Source organism: Mobula birostris, chromosome 2 (genome assembly GCF_030028105.1).
Source record: "Mobula birostris isolate sMobBir1 chromosome 2, sMobBir1.hap1, whole genome shotgun sequence".
Classification (NCBI taxonomy): Eukaryota; Metazoa; Chordata; class Chondrichthyes; order Myliobatiformes; family Myliobatidae; genus Mobula; species Mobula birostris.
In genome coordinates, this window is record NC_092371.1 from 210,024,037 (window position 1) to 210,046,335 (window position 22,299).

Sequence of the window (22,299 nt, forward strand, 5' to 3'; positions counted from 1 at the left end):
ATCCAAGCCTAATGTTGCCTTTAGTTATTAAATGACCACAATTGATCAAATTGACAATATTGAAAAATGGCTGAATATGAGAGAAAAAACATTCATGCATGTTTCACTGCTCATAACATGGGATTTAATGGGAAAATGGGGTTTGTGTACAGAAAATCAAAATGCAGTTTTCTTGGAATACGACCATGCTGTAACAAGGGGGTTGCCTACACTGCTTGGCTAGTGGTTCTTAGGAACATTTAATATCAATTGGAACAGGCAGATGGCAGTATATCACACAATCTGATCCACACCAGCCAATCTCCATCCTTTCTTCTACCACACTTAGTCATAGGCATAGTCATACTTTATTAATCCGCGGGGAAATTGGTTTTCGTTACAGTTGCTCCATAAATAATAAACAGTAATAGAACCATAAATAGTTAAATAGTAATATGTAAATTATGCCAGTAAATTATGAAATAAGTCCAGGACCAGCCTATTGGCTCAGGATGTCTGACCCTCCAAGGGAGGAGTTGTAAAGTTTGATGGCCACAGGCAGGAATGACTTCCTATAACTCTCTGTGCTGCATCTCGGAGGAATGAATCTCTGGCTGAATGTACTCCTGTGCCCAACCAGTACATTATGTAGTGGCTGGGAGACATTGACCAAGATGGCATGCAACTTAGACAGCATCCTCTTTTCAGACACCACCGTGAGAGAGTCCAGTTCCATCCCCACAACATCACTGGCTTTATGAATGAGTTTGTTGATTCTGTTGGTGTCTGCCACCCTCAGCCTGCTGCCCCAGCACACAACAGCAAACATGATAGCACTGGCCACCACAGACTCGTAGAACATCCTCAGCATCGTCCGGCAGGTGTTAAAGGACCTCAGTCTCCTCAGGAAATAGAGACGGCTCTGGCCCTTCTTGTAGACAGCCTCAGTGTTCTTCGATCAGTCCAGTTTATTGTCAATTCGTATCCCCAGGTATTTGTAATCCTCCACCATGTCCACACTGACCCCCTGGATGGAAACAGGGGTCACCGGTACCTCAGCTCTCCTCAGGTCTACCACCAGCTCCTTAATCTTTTTCACATTAAGCTGAAGATAATTCTGCTCACACCATGTGACAAAGTTTCCTACCGTAGCCCTGTACTCAGCCTCATCTCCCTTGCTGATGCATCCAACTATGGCAGAGTCATCCGAAAACTTCTGAAGATGACAAGACTCTGTGCAGTAGTTGAAGTCCGAGGTGTAAATGGTGAAGAGAAAGGGAGACAAGACAGTCCCCTCTGGAGCCCCAGTGCTGCTGATCACTCTGTCGGACACACTGTGTTGCAAGCACACGTACTTTGGTCTGCCAGTCAGGTAATCAAGAATCCATGACACCAGGGAAGCATCCACCTGCATCGCTGTCAGCTTCTCCCCCAGCAGAGCAGGGCAGATGGTGTTGAACGCACTGGAGAAGTCAAAAAACATGACCCTCACAGTGCTCGCTGGCTTGTCCAGGTGGGCGTAGACACGGTTCAGCAGGAAGACGATGGCATCCTCAACTCCTAGTCGGGGCTGGTAGGCGAACTGGAGGGGATCTAAGTGTGGCCTGACCATAGGCCGGAGCAGCTCCAGAACAAGTCTCTCCAGGGTCTTCATGATGGTCTTCACCAATGACATTCAACCCCTCCAACCTCACAAAGAGACCAAGTCTCCAATGGGACAAGAACAAAAATGTTAGAGAACGTAACACTTCTCTGTTTGCACTAAGGCTGTAGGAAATAGGAGCAAGGCTCTGAACACTGTCTAATGAAAGGTTCTCCAATGATATTCAGGCCTCTATCTCCAGTGTTGAGATTTCTGCAACAGGCAAATAAATATATGCCTGGATAGGTGAGACCATCTACTGTAATAACATTTGTTGTGATGTGCAAATGGCCATGATGTATCTCAGAACTGATCTTCCCACCGGGATCACTTGAGTCTCCCATGCTAAAACCTTCCAATTATGGTCTTGGTGGTTCTTCATCTCCCATGCACTCACCCACCCAGTTACTGTCCTACACACTTCTCAAGATAACTGCATACTGTAGTTAAAAGGAGTTCAATGACCTTTTCTGAGAAGCTCTCCCGCTCCTTAGCAACTTCTCCTTCTCCATGGTAAGCAGACAACAGCAATGGTTGGGGGGGGGAGGGTGGAAAGAAGGTGCATTTTAGGGCTGAGTGTTGCAAAGCAATGTGTTGGCACTGCATTCAAATGAATCTAGCTTGTTGGGAACCAGGAAGGTATTGCTTTTGGGTGTAAACAACTGAAATGCTACACTGAAATGTTACACCAGATATTAGGCAATTCTGTCATTTTGATTTTCCTTTCCATTCCCCCTCTTTTCCATGTCAAAATCAAGGAGTAGTACCTTATCATCTGACTGGGTGCTTAAAATCTAATCTATTCAGAAATGAACTTGGTTAGTCAGCCAACCCAGCCATGAGTATTTATTTTGCTATTTCTGGTAATTTTACAATTCACTGGTCTCCCATTTACACTTTGTCTAAACCACCCTCTTTCCCTCAACACCACGACCACTCTCTTTTGTTTTCCATCATACCATAGTTGATCCCTTTTGTTCTCTGACATCCTGTTCTCCACAACTTCTCAGCAACTTAAAGAGGACTTAATTTTTAGCAATTCCCAATTCTAAAGAATGGTTGACTTTAAGTATTAACTGCTTCTCCATTCATAAATGCTGCCCAACCTGCAAAATGCTTCCAGCATGCTTTTTATTTTACATTTCCAGTACTATAGGTTTTTCTTTGCTTCTCACAAAGAACAATACTGTGTTCAAAAAGCAACTTCTGAAAATGGAGAATTACATTGATACCGAAATCAATTTAAGTAATAAGATGAGATGAGACTGTACCTTGGAAATTTTTAAAATCTGTTCTTTAACACATTTCTGTAATTCTTGACTTATTTTCCACAAAAAAAACTCTTGAAAAAAATGCCATCTTTAAACATGCTGCAGTAGAAATTCATCCTCTGAATCATGCAGTAAATGCACAGCCTAGTACAGCATGCTCAATTCAGTGGAACCTAATTTCCTCAGTGAAGTACAGTGCGCATGCCCTCCTATTTATGTGCATTTAGTGCAGGCTGAGGACTATCTTCTACCCCAGTGTATTCATGCAAGTCAAAGATGATAACGAGCTCACTTTGGTGTTGTTTCCCCCATGGGCAGTGGATAATGAGCAATTCATTAGCTTGGCTCAGCAATTGATAAACGACTCACAAGCATTCTGCTGGAAGGGTCACTGGTCCCTGATGCTTGGCATGAGGTCTGGTAATCCTTTCCTTTCTGGCTGTGAACAGCTAGAGTTAAAAGACACAGACACAGACACAGGCACAGGCAGTCAGGTTTTGAACCAGAATGCAGTGAGGCCAGCAGGTAGAAACAACTGAAGGTGCTTGGACTGCAGGAGAAAATAATCAGCAGCTATTTAGTTGAAGCTGAGATAGGTGGTCTAATGACGGATGGAAGCATGCTGTGTTATTTGTCTTGTTCACTTCATGCAATAGTACTCTCTCTTGTTGGACCAAGTGATTCTGATTCAAACATTTGATTTACTCTAAAATAAGTTTATTGGCTTCTAAACAGTTTAATTTCACCAAGTGTTTGTTTGCCTTCAGAAGATAAAAGCACAAATGCGAACATTGTAAATGTTCAGTTCAGATAGCAGGAGATGCCAGTACTGTGTCCTTGGGTTTTGCTGGCATACAATTAGAAATAGGACTGGAAGAATCAATATCCATAACAAGTCCCAAACTTCTGATGTGGTACAAAATCATTACTATGCTCAATGCCATCATTTCCTGATGTGCAATTTTTGTCAGACATGCCTTCACTGTCTTTTAGATTATTAAGCAAAATGAAGACAACATGTCATTAGAGAGGGTCCAGAGGAGGTTTGCGAGAATAATTCTGGGAATGAATGAGCAGCGTTTGATGGCTCTGGGCTTGAACTCACTGGAGTTTAGAAGAATGATGGGGGAATCTCACTGAAATTGACTAAATGTTGAAAGACCTAGAATGTTTGAGGAGAGAATGTTTCCAATAGTGGGAGAGACTAGGACCAGAGGGCACAGCCTCAGAACAGCAGGAAGTCCCTTTAGGTCAGAGATGATGAGGAAGTTCTTCTTCAGAAGGTGGTGAATCTGCAGATCATTGCCATAGATGGCTATGGAGGCCAAGTCATTGGTTATATTTAAAGTGGAAGCTTTTAGATTCTTGATTAATAAGGGTGTCAAAGATTTAAGGGAGAACACAGGAGAATGGGGTTAAATCAGCCATGATCAAATGACAGAACACTCAAAAGGTCAAATGGCTTAATTCTGCTCCAACGTCTTATGCTCATTTACAACAATGCCTGTGTCTCAGATCCATAATGAAAAGAGATCAGAAGGAGAGGATGAATTAGGTAAGTAATAGAAGACCCTGAGAAGGAGACCAGGAAAGTGGGAAATGGCCAGGATCTTGTACAGAGGTGCAGACTTCTGTATACAGTAAGTGCTTTGTACAGGTGGGGTGTTCTGCTGGATTTCTGCGAGGGGCTGGAAACTTTGAGACCCCAGAATATTTGAGGCACCAAAGCTGAATGAGATGCTGGTAGTACCAGAAAGACGTGGACAATGCAAGAAGAAAACACTGTCATTTGCCAATCCAAGAAAGGTAAGTTCACCTGATATAAGCAAAGTAGATGAGTGGTACAACACTGCTTGCTCAGCACCTTACCTTGGAAATTAAATTAAAGGGCCACTGTTCATTGCAATGAAAAAAAAAATGGCAAATATCAAGTATAAACCTGGAAGATTTTGAAAATTACCAATGGCTCTCTGAGGCACTTTATCACGAGACATGAAGGAAATAGCTGTGGATTGAGGCAAAAATAGGTCACCTTTATTGTCACTGTGACTCAAAATCCACTGACTTCAATAGTTCAGGGGAATAAGACAAACTTTTGTCTTACTTGAATATACATCACATTATTTTAACTTAACCACGAATCAGAGTATTTCTCAGAATTAACAACCAAGACTGATGGAATATTCTTAACAATACTTTGTTATTAGAAAAATAAGCAGCACTGTTCAAAAAAAAAACAAAAAATCAACCCAATTAAAATAACTTAACATTTTGTCAATATTTTGTACAATAGGCCGATTGTTAAATAGGTTAGTTGGGCACTGCCATATAAAAGAGCAATTTAAGAAGATGGTACACCATCAACGTCTATTAGCACACCACAAAATATCTCCTAGCTATCAACTGCTGAATCATCATGCTAGTTAAATAGAAAATTAATGCTTAGGTCATAAAATATAATTACAGCATATCTTTGGCCTAGCAAAACCGGCAGTGACGATTCTGAATTCAAGCCTGACTGACATTCAAAGATTTCCACTGTGGCGCTGACAGACAACTAACTCTTGGCATCAGTGCACCTAAAAGGAATTTAAACAAACATGTTCTTGTTGCTTAGAAGATTGGAGAAAGAAAATAAAATTACGTGGCATATAGCAGTTCAACTGCATGGTTGAATGTTGATAAACCAAATGAAGGAAATCATGAAAGTTAAAAGAAAATTAATGATGCTTTATTTCCTCCCCCAATCTTGTTGCTAGTTAGAAAGTTTAGTGGGAAGGTTTGCAATCAGAATCTACTTTCATCTACCAATGTGTAGACAAAGTAATTGCAAGAGTGAACAACACAGAATTCAATTAAGCGTAATCAAGAGTCGGACAGATGAATGAAAACTTGCAAGAGAGAAAGCCAAAGCAATATTGTGAAGCTGTTTCTATTGTAGTACGTTGGCAACAGAAGAGTTGGAAAACCACTCTCAAATGCAAACAAGGTGGATGGCAATTAAGACTATTTGTTCTAATGATAAAATAAAGTGGGAAGTTGTGGACAGGAAATGTGAAAATAATACTATAGAATTAGGTTTTATACCCAAAAGATATGCTTACTGGATATTAATTTACATGGTCTACTGTCTTCTATTTCAGTTCCAATAGACAAAATACTTAAAAGTGATATCAATGATAACTGTCAGTGAAATAATACACGAGGTAACAAAGAGAATGAAGTGAGAGGAATAATAGACTGCTGGATAAAACTCGTTCTGATTAATGTCAACCTGAAAAGTTAAACTCCATCTCTGCAGACATTCTCTGACCTACTGGGCATTTTGACTGTAAACTTCCAGCATCACACTATTTGGTTTCTGTTCCTGCTAGATTATATTCTTCAGTGTACAGGACTGTTAAATAAGCTGGCAGAATGCCATTCATAATTAGTTTCAGCAATATTTCTGCTTCACAATCTGTCTGCTCAAAACCATCCTCTGGTGAAAACATAACAGATTAACTAAAATTTGAATTAATTTCCTTAAGTATTATATCAAATTTATTACTAAAACTTAAATGATTTAACACAATTTTACAGTTCATTTAGTGTTCTGATAGAACATTTGAATAAATGCAATATGCTTTCATAATCTTTAAATAAAAATAGAATGCCTATGCAAATCAGGCTGTTATTTAATCAGGTGGCTTAAACCTTCAATACCGTCATCAAAAAATTTACCTCTTTCAATTTTCTCTTTGGTCAGCAAATATTTCCAGCCTTCTATGTATGCTAAAAGATTAATATTTAATGATTATAGGGAATAAAAACTTTATAGAAGTTAACTATTTAGATTAGACATCCTGAATTCATTGCTGCTCAATTTACCGCAAATACACCCTGATTTAAGGCGCCATGCCTCTGAATGTACTTTCACAGAAATTATCCATTCAGGTTCGATTTCTGATACAGATGGAGGTGAAATGGAATGAATCACTGTTTTTGACAAGGCTTAAAAATGGCATTGATTTTTTTGTTCTGAGCTGAAGTGGAAAGTGCACAAATGAGGACGAAGAATGACATGCTAGAATACCATTTTAAAACTCTATATCAGATCACTTCTGCATTACATTTTTCTGATGTCACACACAGGCTATGGTTTAAGAAAAACAGAAAATACAGCTTGAAGTTCATAACCTTTATAAGCCACAGGAATGGGACATGGAGAACTGAGAAGCATTACAACTGAATTGCTGCTTTTACTATCAATATTTTGCAACAGTTCCTTCTTTTGGTCTCCAAGATACGCATTATCTTCCACAGAAACAAACAGTACCTCTTAAATCAACTATTAGACCATAAGATTTTGGAGCAGAATTAGGCCATTCAGCCCATCGAGTTTGCCTTGCCATTTCCTCACGGCTGATTCAATTTTCCTCTCAGCCCCAGTCTCCTGCCTTCCCTTGTATCCCTTCATGCCCTGACCAGTCAAGAATCGATCAACCTCTGCCTTAAATATACCTGATGACTTGGCCTCGAGGTTGCCTGTGGCAATGAATTCCACAGATTTGCCACTTTCTGGCTAAAGGAATTCCTACTCATCTCTGTTCTAAAAGGACGTCCCTCTATTCTGAGGTTGTGCCCTCTGGTCTGAGACTCTCACACGACAGGAAACTATACATGCCATTCTATAATGCCAGTAAAAGTTGCTGAGTTACTTGGATCCACTACTGCATCCAATTAGGGGTGGACTTGATAACTTATCCTAATAATTTAATTAAAATAGGAACTCATCATATGAGGAATCTTTCCTGAAAACAATTCCTGTCCCGTTGTGTAACATTTAATACCAAAAGATATTATTTTAACAATTGTTTACCTCCTTTAAAACATATCAAGTTTAATAGAATAATTATTTTGATACTTTTAAATATTTGATACATGGTTGTGAATTTGAGGTGAATTTGCAGAACACTGTGTGGTAAAATAGGCAAACACAGGCGATTCTGCAGATGCTGAAAATTCATAGCAACACAAACTGCTGGAGGAATATTGAAAATTATGCAACATCTATGGAAATGAATAAATAGTCGAAGTTTTGGCCAAAACCCCTGATCAGGACTGAAAAGGAAGTGGTAAGAAGGCAGAAAAAGGAGGTCCAGGGAGGGGGAAGGAGGAACAAGTAGAAAGTGATAGGTGAAGCCAGGTGGGTGGGGGAGGGGTTGAAGTAAGATAGGTGGAAAAGGTAAAGGGCTGGAGAAGGAGGAATCTGATAGGAGAGAAGAATGGACTAGGGGAGAAAGGGAAGGAGGATGGACACCAGAGGAAGGTGATTGGCAAGTGAAGAGATGCAAAGACGTAAGAGGGGGACTAGAATGGGGAATCAAAGAGGGAAGGGGAAGGGAGAAAAATTACCACAAGTTGGATAAATTGATGTTCATGCATCAGGTTGGAGGCTACCCAGATATGTGATGTTGTTCCTCCAACCTGAGAGTGGCCTCATTGTGGCAGTAAAGGAGGCCTTGGACCGACATGTCGGATTGGGAAAATTGGCCACTGGGAAATCCTGCCCTTTGCAGACGGAGTGAAGGTGCTTGACAAAGTGGTCTCCCTCTCAAGGTTGGGTCTCACCAATATAGAGGAAGCCTCTCTGGGAGCACCGGATACAGTAGACAACTCCCAATAGAATTGCAAGTGAAGCGTTGCCTCACCTGGAGGGACTGTTAGGGGCCCTGGATGGATATGAGAGGGATGTGGAATGGGCAGGTATAGCAATAAGACTTTAATTCTGTAAACTTCTGTCAACTAATATTTCAGAACTACATTTTAAAAATCATAAAACAATATCAGAATGGATAATGCCAAATGAGAAATTCATCAAACCTCATATGGTGGCTATACAGCGTCAACATACTTGTCAAAATTCTACTTCTTAATGGGCAACCACTTGGGGAACAATAAAAATTGTACAATTAAGTAACAATGCCTGTTAAATGGCAGAAGATACTCACCCTCTGAAAGCCGCTCCTTCCAACCCTGGGCTGCAGAAGTAAAGAATTCATTATTCAGTGCTGAAGTGCTCAAGCGCATCAAGCCATCTGTACCCACCTGTGAGAAAAATCCAAGCAGAACATTGGGGGAAAAGCAATGCAAAGGCAGTCACTTGTATATTGAGCTTGGTAACCCTGGCATACAACTGCTGCATTTACTAGATATGAGACAGATACAAAACTAACTAACCGGAAGTGAAGTCAAACTAAATATACTGATAAATAATTGTCAGCTTGGTTTGCACTGTGGCTGATTTTTATCTGTCAGGGTAATTATTGCAAAACATACTCCTGGGTGATTTTCAAACATTGTGCAAAGTATGTCAAGACTTACCCCCACAATAATCCTCTTTAATATTCAAACACATTTTCAACTCTCAAGTGAAATTTCTCCATCATCAGGTTTTTGGAGTCACAATCAATCAATCAAACTTTCATCAGATATAACACTGCAAAGAATCTAGCCAAACAGCCCAGTCAACTCTTTAGAAACTTGCCACCTTCATGTCCAGTAAACCTGTACCAAGTCAGCATCTACAATGAAACCCAAACTTTGGCTGTTTGCAAGAGAGGAAAGCAATCTCCCATGGCCTGTCTCCCATGACTCTCAGCTTGAATGGCATATACTCAGTGCTACACTGGTTTTCAACAATATCCAGGGATTCCGATGCCACATTAAACAGGTATCGATCCTCTGCAGATGCTTTGCTATGATATCATAGATTTCCAACACCTTTCAAAATCTGTTGCTCATTACCACAGGAAGGAGGTCATCCAAAGGTCAAAATGCTCTCACTTCACAGGACCACACTTCTTCCGGTCATCCATTGCCCTCCCTGCCACAGCCCTTATCAATACAGAAGCAATCCACTCCAGACTCGTTGCAGCTTGAAAGACGTTACATCATTTATGTTGGCCTTCAAGACCCATTTGATAAAGGCGAAATGTTGACAGCTGAGAGGAATTATAATCTGTCAGAAGGGAACACTGCTACAACTGATAATGCCAGTTTCAGCAAGTCGTTCTGCAAGGAAACCCAAGAAGGATGCTTTGTGAACCTTGCAAATAAATTCTCACTCTTCATGGGACTTCCACTGAAAGTTCTATTGAAGAACTACACACTAAAGTCAATGCAAGTGACTAAGATTGCGCTAAAATCAGAAGACTTAGCAAGTTATTTGTGAGAAGATTATTGGATGCCACCAATGTGAAAGGATTTTCTCCCCTCCTTCAATTTACTAAAATGTGAAACCAGGAAGAACAGGAGTTCACAATATTAATGCTGGATGCTATTAAGTTGTCCTCAAGCTTCACACCCAGGACCAAGTGGTGTTTTGCCGGCCTGATTGAGTTGGGCATGTTGTGCTGAAAACATGAAGCTTCACAAAACCCATTTCCAATTCCTCAGACTTCCCTGACTTATGCAGATGGGCTTTCATCATTTATTGCCTAGATGGTACACCTTGTTATTTCATCAGGTTTCTTCCTACCTTACATAAATAAAGTATTCCACCTTAGCTTCTTCATCGTCATCCCATTTGCCCTGAAGCCCGCATTTTCCAAAGCATTTCAAAAATCATGCATTCTTTCACAGGACTCTTAACCAAAACTTACAGTATTTCTCAGACCTTTGCTTTTATCTAGCTAAAATCCTTGCCTTCCATTTAACCAGCCTCCAAAACGTGTCATCTTCCTTCTTATAACCAACCCAGTGGGCTTAAGACTACCATAGAAACATCAGATCCCAGCTTCACAGCTCACCTTCATCACAACAGTGGTGGGAGAGCATCAAGTTGACATTTGGGTTAGAGAGCAATGCTGCTGGGGTCTGAGCTCTTCTTAGGTCCAGCAGATTAGTGCATTTTCCTCTCTCGATTAATTTCTGATTCATCTAAATATTTCAACAGTTTTCTAACTCCTTATTGATTCATTATTTTCCAGGCTTTGAATACACATCTAAGCTTCACATTTTCAATATTGTTCTGCACCACTGGCAAATCTCTACACTTCACCAAATTTCTTTTACATCATTTAGCTGTCTTCCTTTGTGCAGTTTACAGACAATCTTATTTCCGCCACACTGTTTTTGCAATGACATCACTAAAAATCCCAGTTCGATTACATGTTCAGGGCCTACTCAGTAAGTATTTTCTTTCCTTTCTCAGTTCTTCAACATATTCTGCATTTCCAGCATTTTCTGGGTTTGTTCACTCACAATGCTGTTTCTTCAATGAGACAGGTGGAAGTGATTTATCTTTTATCCTAATCAATATTGCACAACATCTCAATCTGCGAGGGCTTCTGGCATTACGCATTTGTGTTTTTGATACCATCGATAAAATCTAGAGTGCCACTGACACTGTGGACAGACAAATTTGCAGGTTTTTCTTTGCAGCTTCAATACGGGCAATTACATCATCTCATAAAATGACTTGTTCTGTATTTCTGGAACCATTTAACCTGTGACTTTCAATTCAGCATGCTGCCTCTGGGGGTGATAACAGACTGTGAGTAGAATATCACGAGGTCTGTGGGACACTATTCCTGTTGCTTTTGGAACAAATCAGGGCAGAAAGCAGAGCTGCTTTTCTGTTTATTGACAACACACAGACCTGTCTGTCCACTTCAGGAAGCAGGAGGAGGAGACGCTGCTGGAAATCACCAGGGAAAACAGAAAATGTGTGCTTGTTGATAAGAGCCCGCAGATTTGTGTTCACAAGAATGGAATCTGGTGTTTCAACATCAATGTCCATGGCTTTTGTTCTTTTCAGTTGTCCTAAAAATTAACAGAGGAGACAAATTAATTTCTCATTGTAACTGGCTCAGAGGTAAATTTGCTCTTTCCCCTTTTGCTCAAAAAAAATAGAAAATGATAATTCCAAATCACGACAATAAATTTTATGGTAATCAGATGTTGATACAAGATTAAATCAGCAGCACCAGTTTAAAAATTCCAGCTAATTCTTGGCAGCCTCATGTGCCATGATTTTGCATTAATTAAAACTAACAGGTAGACTGTATTACAAATGCTGTAACAATTATTCCGTGTTTAATTATGAGTAATGTTGATGGGTGTATTAAAGAATCATGGCATCACGAAGATTTACAATCAGGAGGATTGCCCATCAGCTCACCAGACAGTACCTCTTCCAGTTCCCAACTAGAATCAGACAGCTTTCAAACATACAGCATGCATGTCATCTACACCGGCCCATGTGCAGCCTTCCACATAGTCATAGTCATACTTTATTGATCCCGGGGGAAATTGGTTAACCGTCACCACTTGATCCATAGCCCTCCGTGTCAAAGCATTTCAAGTGTTCATCTGAACACTTTCCAATACTGTCGCCACCCAGCTTCAACCAGGCATCGCTTTCCAATAACTTACCACTCTCTGGGTGAAGGAGGTCTCCTGCATGTCCCTTCTGAATCTCTTTCCTCTTACCCCAAATCTATCACCTCCAGTTTTATATACTCCTCTTGTGTTGTTCTCTGGGGATTAAAGACCTAACTTCCCCAGCCTCCACAAATAACTTAATTTCTCCACCTCAGGCAACATCCAAGTGAATCTCCTCTGCACCTTCTCCAGCACCATCACAGCCTTCCTACACCATGGTGACCAGAAATACATGGAGTGCTCCAGCCGAGGTCTGACCATTGTTCTAAAACCTTCTTTATTCAGTGCCTTCTAAATCATGTTGTCTACCTGTACTTCTCCCGAAAGATGCGCTCCAATGTCCCTTTGTTCTTCAATACTCCCATCGCACATTCCATCTGTCATTTTGCAGTGCATTTCAACACATCAGTTATCTCTCTTACTCACTCTGCATCCATATCCACATCCAAGCCATTCACAAGTATTACAAGTAACAAGTGTCCCAAGCACCAGTTCCTGTGGGACCTCACTAGTCACCGGCAGCCATTCGCAAAGGCAACCAAGCCAATTCTGGCACAGAAGACACAAGAGACCAGAAGTGCTGGAGTCTGATGCAACACACAATGCAGTGGAGGAACTCAGTAGGTCAGGCAGCACCCATTGGGGGGGGGCCGGGAATGGACAGTCTGTGTCTACGAAAAGTTCAAAAAACTAGGTAATGATAGAGATCAAGAAGATTATACGGCTAGCAGGAAGGAGCTTAAGAATGAAATTAGGAGAACCAGAAGGGGCCATGAGAAGGCCTAGACCAGCAGGATTAAGGAAAACCCCAAGGCATACGACAAGTATGTGAAGAGCAAGAGGATAAGACATGAGAGAATAGGACCAATCAAGTGTGACTGGAAAAGTGTGTATGGAACCGGAGGAGGTAGCGGAGGTACTTAATGAATACTTTGTTTCAGTATTCACTACAGAAAAGGACCTTGCTGATTGCAGGGATGACTTACAGCAGACTGAAAAGCTTGAGCAAAAAAAAATTTAAAACGAGGATGTGCTGGAGCTTTTGGAAAGCATCACTTGGATAAGTCACCAGGACCGGTCGGGATATACCCCAGGCTACTGTGGGAGGTGAGAGAGGAGATTGCTGAGCCTCTGTCAATGATCTTTACATCATCAATGGGGACAGGAGAGGCTCTGGAGGATTGGAGGGTTGCAGATGTTATTCCCTTATTCAAGAAAGGGAGTAGAGATAGCCCAGGAAATTATAGACCAGTGAGTCTTACTTCAGTGGTTGTAAATTGATGGAGAAGATCCTGGGAGGCAGGATTATGAACATTTGGATAGGCATAATATAAATCATGTAACGTCAGCATGGTTTTGTCAAAGGCAGGTGGAGGGATGGGTTCGTAAATTTGCTGATTACACTAAGGTTGGGGGTGTTGTGGATCCCACTTGGGGTACTGTGCTCAGCTCCAGTTGCCTCACTACAGGAAGGATGTGGAAATTATAGAAGGGTGCAGAGGAGATCTACAAGGATGTTGCCTGGCCTGGGGAGCATGCCTTATGAGAACAGGCTGAGTGAACTCAGCCTTTTTTCCTTGGAGCGACGGAGGATGAGAGGTGACCTGATAGAGGTGCATAAGATGATGAGAGGCATTGATCGTGTGGATAGTCAGAGGCTTTTTCCCAGGGCTGAAATGGCTAACACGAGAGGGCACAGTTTTAAGGTGCTTCGAAGTAGGTACAGGGGGATGGCAGGAGTAAGCTTTTTTACGCAGAGAGTGGTGAGTGTGTGGAATGGGCTGCCGGTGGTGGAGACGTGGAGACTTTTAAAAGTCTCCTAGACAGGTACATGGAGCTTAGAAGCATAGAGGGCTATGGGTAACCCTAGGTAATTTCTAAATTAAGTACATGATCAGCATAGCATTGTTGGCTGAATGGCCTGTACTGTGCTGTAGGTCTCTATATATCATGGAAGGCATTCTGACCTGTTGCATCACCATCTGATATGCAGCCTCCAATGCACAGGCTCACAAGACGATAAAGGTCCTTGAGAAAGTCTTTGCAATTTTTAAACTTTGCCTCTTTTAACAGCTTGAGTTACATTTTATTCAGGTCTGGCAATTTATCCATTTTCAAAGATGATAAATTCTTCAATATTTACTTTTTTTTACAATATTTATCACATTTTTAATTACAACAGCATTATTCCCTTCTTTTGTGAGGATGGTTAAAAATTTATTTTTTTGAAGAACCTTACCACATGCTCCGCTTACAGATTATTTCTGAATAATCTCGTTTGTTATGTACTATGTGTAAAAGATTTTGGATTTGATTTCACTTGCACAATTTTTCATGCCCATCCTTTATTTTCCCAAACGCTCCTGTAATTTTACTACTGTATTTGTAATACTCATCCAGGCCTTCAGGAGTAGCCAACTGTTACGGAAACAACATTTTAGTTTTCAGTTCACTTATGCTAGATCACTTTAGCATTTTAGAACCTTTACTCCAATTCCATCTTTGGTCTTTCCATAATGGTAGTAAACCTAACCTATGATCACCACAGGCATGCTGTGCTATTGACACAACATCCAGTGTCAACCCCTGAACTGAATTCAGAATTTCATTTTCTCCTCCATGCTTCTTGCTGAGCTTCCTAGAAGCTGACTCAAAACATTTTCTTCCGCCTGGCTTTGAGACCTCAAAACAGGTTGTATTGACTGTAACACGGTAAATATCAGCATAATTAAAACCTCCCAATATTTCTGCATTCAAGCTTTTTACCTATGGGAATTTGTCGGGCTGTAGTACAGTTGCAACAGTATGATCATCTATTCTTCACTTCAAGGTATAAAGCCTCATGTGATAATCCCTCCAACACATTGACCCTTTTCTTGGTTGTGAATGTTTCTTCAACTGATATTGTCATAAACACTCAGTCCATTTTATCTCCATCTTTGTTATCTGCAAAGACTGCAAGCTGGAATGTCGTTTTCATTCCTTACAGTCTGAGCCACGTTTTTCATAATCACGTCATTACATTTTTCAACAGCTCTAGCAAGGCCCCAAATTCTTCTGCCTTGTTTACTCATTTCTGTATCACTGTGTACTAACTAGAATCATGACCACACTCCTTTTTTTGGTCCGTTTTTCTTCTTACTCTCTCATTGACTTCTGCCTCCCATTTTCAGTTCTGCTTTTTCTCCCTTTCCATCCTCCTGCAAAGGTGGCCCCTTCTCCAATAGCTCCAGCAAACCTGCTTCTGAAAACATTTGTTGCAGCCCTGTTGAGGTGCAACTCAACTTGCCCAGAACTAGATCCAATGGCCCAGGATTGTCAAGCCCTTCCTTTTGCAGTGTCCCTCTGGCCAGCATTCATTCACCGGCAATCCTTTTATTTCTTCATTTACCTCTGGGTGTCCACATTTGAGGCCCTGCTTCTTAATTTATTCAAAGTATCTCCCTTTTGAACTTCTCAAGTTTCTATATGTTATTGGCACCAAAATAATCTATGACCTCCACTCCCATTAGGTTGTTATGATTTATCCATGATTCTAGAACCTGTCTGACAACATCTCATCTGGAAACAGGTCTGCTGTTTTAACTAAACACTCCTTTATAACTATGCTTTCTTGGCTATTTTTCTCATTTCTGGTCGCTGTGGTTCTTTTGTGTTCACCAAGATGCATGGCCTCAGGTAGCTTTTAAAACAAGATACTAGGGAAAGAGTCAGGAGTCCATTAGACTATCTAGTTGTCTGTCTGGCAGTCACCAATTCCTAGTTTTGCACTTTGGGGTTGGCCACTTGCTGAACCTTGCTTACAGTCCTGGAAGATGTCAGGTATTTTTCAAGCTCCGGGACCGAGAACTTGAACTTGTTCAGCACCTGGGCAGCATCCAAGAGTTTTCATACGATACTGGCTATGCAGTCCACAGGCTTTGCTATGCCTTCATTTGCTTAAGCACACTATGCCAAAATGTTACAATTAATTTAATTAATTCCTTAAATAATTTAACTTTAAAAGAAACTGAACAGCTGACCTTACATGTGTAAAGCTAACTCTCCACACATATTGCACTCAGTGGGGACAGCACTATTAAGACTATCAACAGTTAAATTGTTGCCCAACCCCAGCTTGTATTCCAGTATGCTATAACTATACTTGTAGTACACCAGGGTTTTGCCATTGGTTTACTCATGTTCCTGATGGCAAAGCTGTCACATCCATATGACAAAATGACTGAATGTGACCTAATGTCACAAATTTCTGTACGTTGCAGAACCTTCTAAAGCCAGAATGCTAATATGCAAATAAATATTTCTATGAAGATCCTGGATACTCAACACTCCCAAACAAGTCCTTTGCATGTTTCCAAAACAGCACTGCAATGCATAGCAACAACTAGTGAAAACAATAGGGCTCAATAGATAATAATAAAAAGTATATACAGAACATATTTTACCTCAAGTCTATATGTATTCATTTGCAATGTCCAACATCTTTGCATTGTGATTTGGCCGGAGTCTGAAAATTAAATCTCTGACCTTTGCTCACATTTTCATAACTTTCCCTCCTGTTCAGAATCGACACCTTATTCACGTAAAACATTGAGTGTCCCATTTAAGAGACATAAGTGAAGCAATTCCATTTCTTCCAATTATTTCTCTGGACCTTCATGTAGGGTGTACATGGACAGGTAAGGGAGTTGGATAAACAGACGAGGGGTGAGGGATCCTGCACGTCTTATAAAAGATATTTTTAGCGTTGCTTAAAGCTGGGGTCCCAGAGGAGCAGGTAAGAGGGATTCCTACCCCACCCTCTATGTGAGGTGGAGGGAGTACTGTCAAGGGAGGCGAGAATGGAAGGCCATTAGGGGGAGGGGTCATTTCTCAAGCCCTCTCCTGATAAAAGCTCCTTTTGTTCCTCTGTCAGATTCTTTGTACTCCCTTTCCTCGTGTTTCCTTCAGAGGGCCGGTGCCGACCTGTGACAGCAGTGGGAACCTGGTGGAGGGGTTAGAGGTGTGAATGTGTGTGTCTACGTGCGTGTGTGCGTGCATGCGTGCGTGACGACTTTGTCGCTAAGAGACAATGTGAATGTGTTGGGCCCTGTCCAGTTGCTTTTTCCTTCTCAGTTGTTCTCTGATAAGTGTGCTATTCCCCATGGGAATTAACTGCCTGTCTGAGGTTTTGCAGTTCCATGAGAAGTTTTTAAAGAGGAATACAGCTTGAGCTTTATATCTTGTGTTTCTAAAAAATCTGTTAATTTGTTTCTCATTTTTGAAATCTATTATGTGTTTATTGTGTATTAATCTGTTACTTTGTTTCTTGTGTTTTGTTACTTGTTTTCCATGTAATCGGTTTTAGAGACAACTCACATTTCACACTGGCTACATGAAATTTGAGTTGATTGGGTAGAAATTTGAGCAACTTTATTCCAGAAATGAGATGCCCATATTTCTGAGGGACACAAGCATTTGGGGAGCAATTCTAGAAGTTTTTGTTTTCTTTTTTCTAAATACCCAGTGATTAATCAAGAGGGAATGCATCTGTATACAGTGGCATGCAAAAGTTTGAGCACCTCTGATAGAAATTTCTGTTACTGTGAACAGCTAAGCCAGTAAAAGATGAACTAATTTCCAAAAGGCATAAAGTTAAAGATGACACAGTTCTTTAATATTTTAAACAAGAAAACTTCTTTATTTCCATCTTTTACAGTTTCAAAATAATGAAAAAGCAAAAGGGCCGGAAGCAAAAGTTTGGGCACCCTGCAAGGCAGTACTTAGTAACACCCCCTTTGGCAAGTATCGTAGCTTGTAAACGCTTTTTGTAGCCAGCTAAGTCTTTCAGTTCTTGTTTGAGGGATTTTTGCCCATTCTTCCTTGCAAAATACTTCTAGATCTGAGAGATTCTTGGGCTGTCTTGCATGCACTACTCTTTTGAGGTCTATCCACAGATTTTCGATGATGTTTAGGTCGGGGGACTGTGAGGGCCATGGCAAAACCTTCAGCTTGCGCCTCTTGAGGTAGTCCGTTGTGGATTTTGAGGTGTGTTTAGGATCATTATCCTGTTGTAGAAGCCACCCCCTTTTCACCTTCGGCTTTTTTACAGACGGTGTTATGTTTGCTTCCAGAATTTGCTGGTATTTAACTGAATTCATTCTTCCCTCTACCAGTAAATGTTCCCCATGCCACTGGCTGCAACACAAGCCCAAAGCATGATTGATCCACCCCCGTGTTTAACAGTTGGAGAGGAGTTCTTTTCATGAAATTCTGCACCCTGTTTTCTCTAAATATTCCTTTGCTCATTGCGGCCAAGAAGTTCGATTTTAACTTCATCAGTCCACAGGACTTGTTTCCAAAATGCATCCGGCTTGTTCAGATGTTCTTTTGAACTTTTTGAATAGAAGTTTTTGGCCGCAATGAGCAAAGGTATGTTTGGAGAAAAAAGGGTGCAGAATTTCATGAAAAGAACACCTCTCCAACTGTTAAGCACAAGGGTGAATCGATCATGCTTTGGGCTTGTGTTGCAGCCAGTGGCACTGGGAAGAGGGAAGAATGAATTCAGTTAAATACCAGCAAATTCTGGAAGCGAACATCACACCGTCTGTAAAAAAGCCAAAGATAAGAAGAGGATGGCTTCTACAACGGGATAATGATCCTCGACCCACCTCAAAATCCACAATGGACTACCTCAAGAGGCGCAAGCTGAAGGTTTTGCCATGGCTCTCACAGTCCCCCGACCTAAACATCATCGAGAATCTGTTGTTAGACCTCAAAAGAGCGATGCAAGCAAGATGGCCCAAGAATCTCACAGAACTAGAAGCCTTTTGCTAGGAAAAATGGGCGAGAATTCCCCAGACAAGAATTGAAAGACTCTTAAACAACAGTCCTAACGAAGGGTCTCGGCCTGAAACGTCGACTGTACCTCTTCCTACAGATGCTGCCTGGCCTGCTGTGTTCACCAGCAACCTTGATGTGTGTTGCTTGAAAGACTCTTAGCTGGCTACAGAAAGCATCCACAAGCTGTGATACTTGCCAAAGGGGGTGTTACTAAGTACTGCCATGCAGGGTGCCCAAACTTTTGCTTTGGGCCCTTTTCCTTTTTTGTTATTTTGAAACTGTAAAAGATGAAAATAAAAAAAGGTTTTCTTGTATAAAATATTAAAGAAATGTGTCATCTTTAACTTTATGCCTTTTGGAAATCAGTTCATCTTTTACTCGCTTAGCTATTCACAGTAACAGGAATTTTGAACAGGGGTGCCCAAACTTTTCCATACCACTGTATCTCCTTGCATTACAGAATGGCAAAGTGGTGGAGGCTGACTTGTCGTGGGAGATCCTGTGATACATTCCTGGAATGGTGTTTGAATTCTCACATGGACCAACGGATCAGGTTGCTGAATTTGTATGAGGAATTCTTACTACATTGCGGAAGGCATGCCGCTAATATTAATCCCTTTGATGACAAGAGAAACAGACTGTTGGAGGAAATGATCTGGCTTCTTGGGCTTTGGCATTCTGTCTTGGGGGGGAGCTGGGAAGTAGTCGTCTATTCCAGCCAATCTCGACCAAGAGTACAGTAACAGCCTCAAGAGACTAGAGACGAAACAGCCCTTGCTGAGTGAGTGTTTTAAGGGCTAGTACTTCCCTACATAATTGAAAGGTCCTGACTCTTGAAGTTCCCATTTGACAGGGAATGGTGGTGGTGGTATGATAAGCACAGGTACACGGTGGATGGCGAGTGTGAGCAGGAGCAGTATCCTGGGATGGATGTGTCTATCCCAAATGATATGGTGAAGGTGGGCACTTGCTAGACGCTGACTGGCACTCACTGGATATGTAGTTCCCAGGCCTGCCCATGCACCGCCTCCCCCCCCCCCCAGGGTGGTACAGTTGATATGCAGTGCAGAACGTATACCACCCCAGTGCCCTGGATGAGCACCTTGCCCATGTTAGTTGGCACAGTAAGGGCTATCACAAAGCAAGGAAGGTTTCCAATGATAGCCTTTCTCGGCATGGTATGGCCAGACTGTCCTGGGAACTGATTTTGATGGCCTTAGATTATCAGCTCTCAAAGCGAAGTGGCACTTCTACTGTTAATGGTCAAAAAAGCTGTCCCTACATGCCTGACAGGCCGGGGAATATCACTCATCTGGATCATCACATCTGAGAGTCAGTGTGTCAGATTAAGTGGGGGACCAGCTCATTAGCTGTTACACTCCAGGGTGGGGCTGGTGGCCTTTTGAGGCACAGGGAGGCTGGTGGACTACTGTAGTACACTGGGCGGGGTGGTCACAATTGGGTTTACAGTACTGGGTATTTTTTTTATATCTAGCTTTGTTGGGAGTTCAGCAGGGTCTTACTAGTTTGAGGGTTGGATCATCACGGTCTCGCAAATTTTCAGGGGTGCCCTCTGGGGCACGGCTTATTTTGCTGGTCGAAAGGTGCTTCCATCCTGATTGGTTAGTTCAGAAACTGCAGCTGCTCTTCTCATTGGTTGGTGGCCTAGTGCCCCACTTTATATCCTGGGTATAAGATAGCACATTCAGGAGGCTTGCTCTCTCTCTTCCTTTGTTTAAAGCAAGCTGTGCAGAGCTTTTACAGGTATGCCTCACACACACTTTTAACTACATATCTGTTTGTTGAATACTCGACTTTGTAGTTTCTGTAACCTGGGGAACATGAGTGTCTGATTGAATTTGTTACTGTTTGTAAATAACTGATTTATATACTTCTTCGCAGTCATTCATCAAATCCGTGAACCTGCTTCAACGTTACACCCATTTACAACCCTGGCCTCACAGAGATAAATTAAGAACTCATAGTCTTTGGACATGGGAGGAAAACAGAGAAACCATGTGTGGCGAACTTGCACATTCGCAGGGAGAACATGAAAAATCCACAGAGCAATCATTCAAGGTCAGAAACCTGGGCTGCTGAAGCTGCACTACCATCCCATCTGCAGCATACATTCTGCTAACTATTGAATCAATAGTTGGTTGCTCTCTCTTAATTTTTTATCCAATCTTTGTTTGCGGGCAGTTAGCCTTCTGCTTTTTGCTAAAGTTATGTATTCTGTGGCCTTGCTGTTGGTTTATATTACAATTTTATAATGCAGAATGAGTCCTTAAAGTGTCATGGGGGGTACGTAATTCCATAAGTTAGATACCAAGTGAAGAAATGAGAATGACAAAATGCTTTGGTTTTATGGTGCTTCCTAAACAAGAACCAAGGGATCATCTTTCACCCTTCGGTGCACCTGGATGAATTTTCCATTTGCTGCACTGTACAGCAGTGTTTCTAGTTCCAACCTGCTTGGGAGTTCACTGAAGATTTGAGAAAAGTACAAAGCAAACATTTCTGTTATTTTTCCACTGTTGTGAACATCCTGTGCCCAAAGGAGAATCAACTCCCACAATGGCATTCCAGCAATGACCTGCTAATTTATGCACAGTTTTTGTTTACAAACTTGAAACCGTGCTTTCTAGCAATTTGGTTAAACTATAGAGAACATATATCGCTTCACAATAGTCACTTTGGACTCAGGGCAATTCACACATGCTAGCTTTGAATGTGTTTTTCTCTGTGGATTGTGTATAACAGGAGAAAATGGATTGTGATTCAACATCAGAGCTGTTCATTGCACATAGTCAGAGAACAAGGAAACAGGCCCTTTGGCCCATCTGCTTCATGCCAACCAAGATTCTCATCCTTTGCCCCACACTCATTTTAACATTTCCTATGGTCATGGAAAAGTACAGCACAGAAACAGGCTCTTTGGCCCATCTAGTCCATGCCAACCTATTTAAACTGTCTACTCGCATTGATCTGCACCAGGACCATCCATGTACCTATCCATGCACACATTGCACCTATCACCTATCCATGTACCACATGCACACATTGACATCTCATGCCACTGTTACTCTAATCTGAACAAACTCTGGAAATGTTTCCTCTCGCTCTCATTCTAGTCGCATTTACTCTGGCAACCAA

At 41.4% G+C, this 22,299-nt stretch overlaps 1 protein-coding gene across 7 annotated transcripts in view; it reads right to left on the bottom strand.

Annotated features, from left to right (window-relative positions):
• Window positions 1–22,299, bottom strand: part of LOC140194035 (putative Polycomb group protein ASXL2) — a 196,661-nt gene that overhangs the window by 24,720 nt on the left and 149,642 nt on the right. For all 7 annotated transcript variants that reach the window (XM_072251394.1, XM_072251392.1, XM_072251395.1 and 4 more), the window contains 2 exons: window positions 11,537–11,700; window positions 8,886–8,982 (listed from right to left, as the gene is read on the bottom strand). In XM_072251394.1, the coding sequence (XP_072107495.1) occupies window positions 8,886–8,982; window positions 11,537–11,700 (261 nt within the window). The remainder of the gene's footprint in view (window positions 1–8,885; window positions 8,983–11,536; window positions 11,701–22,299) is intronic.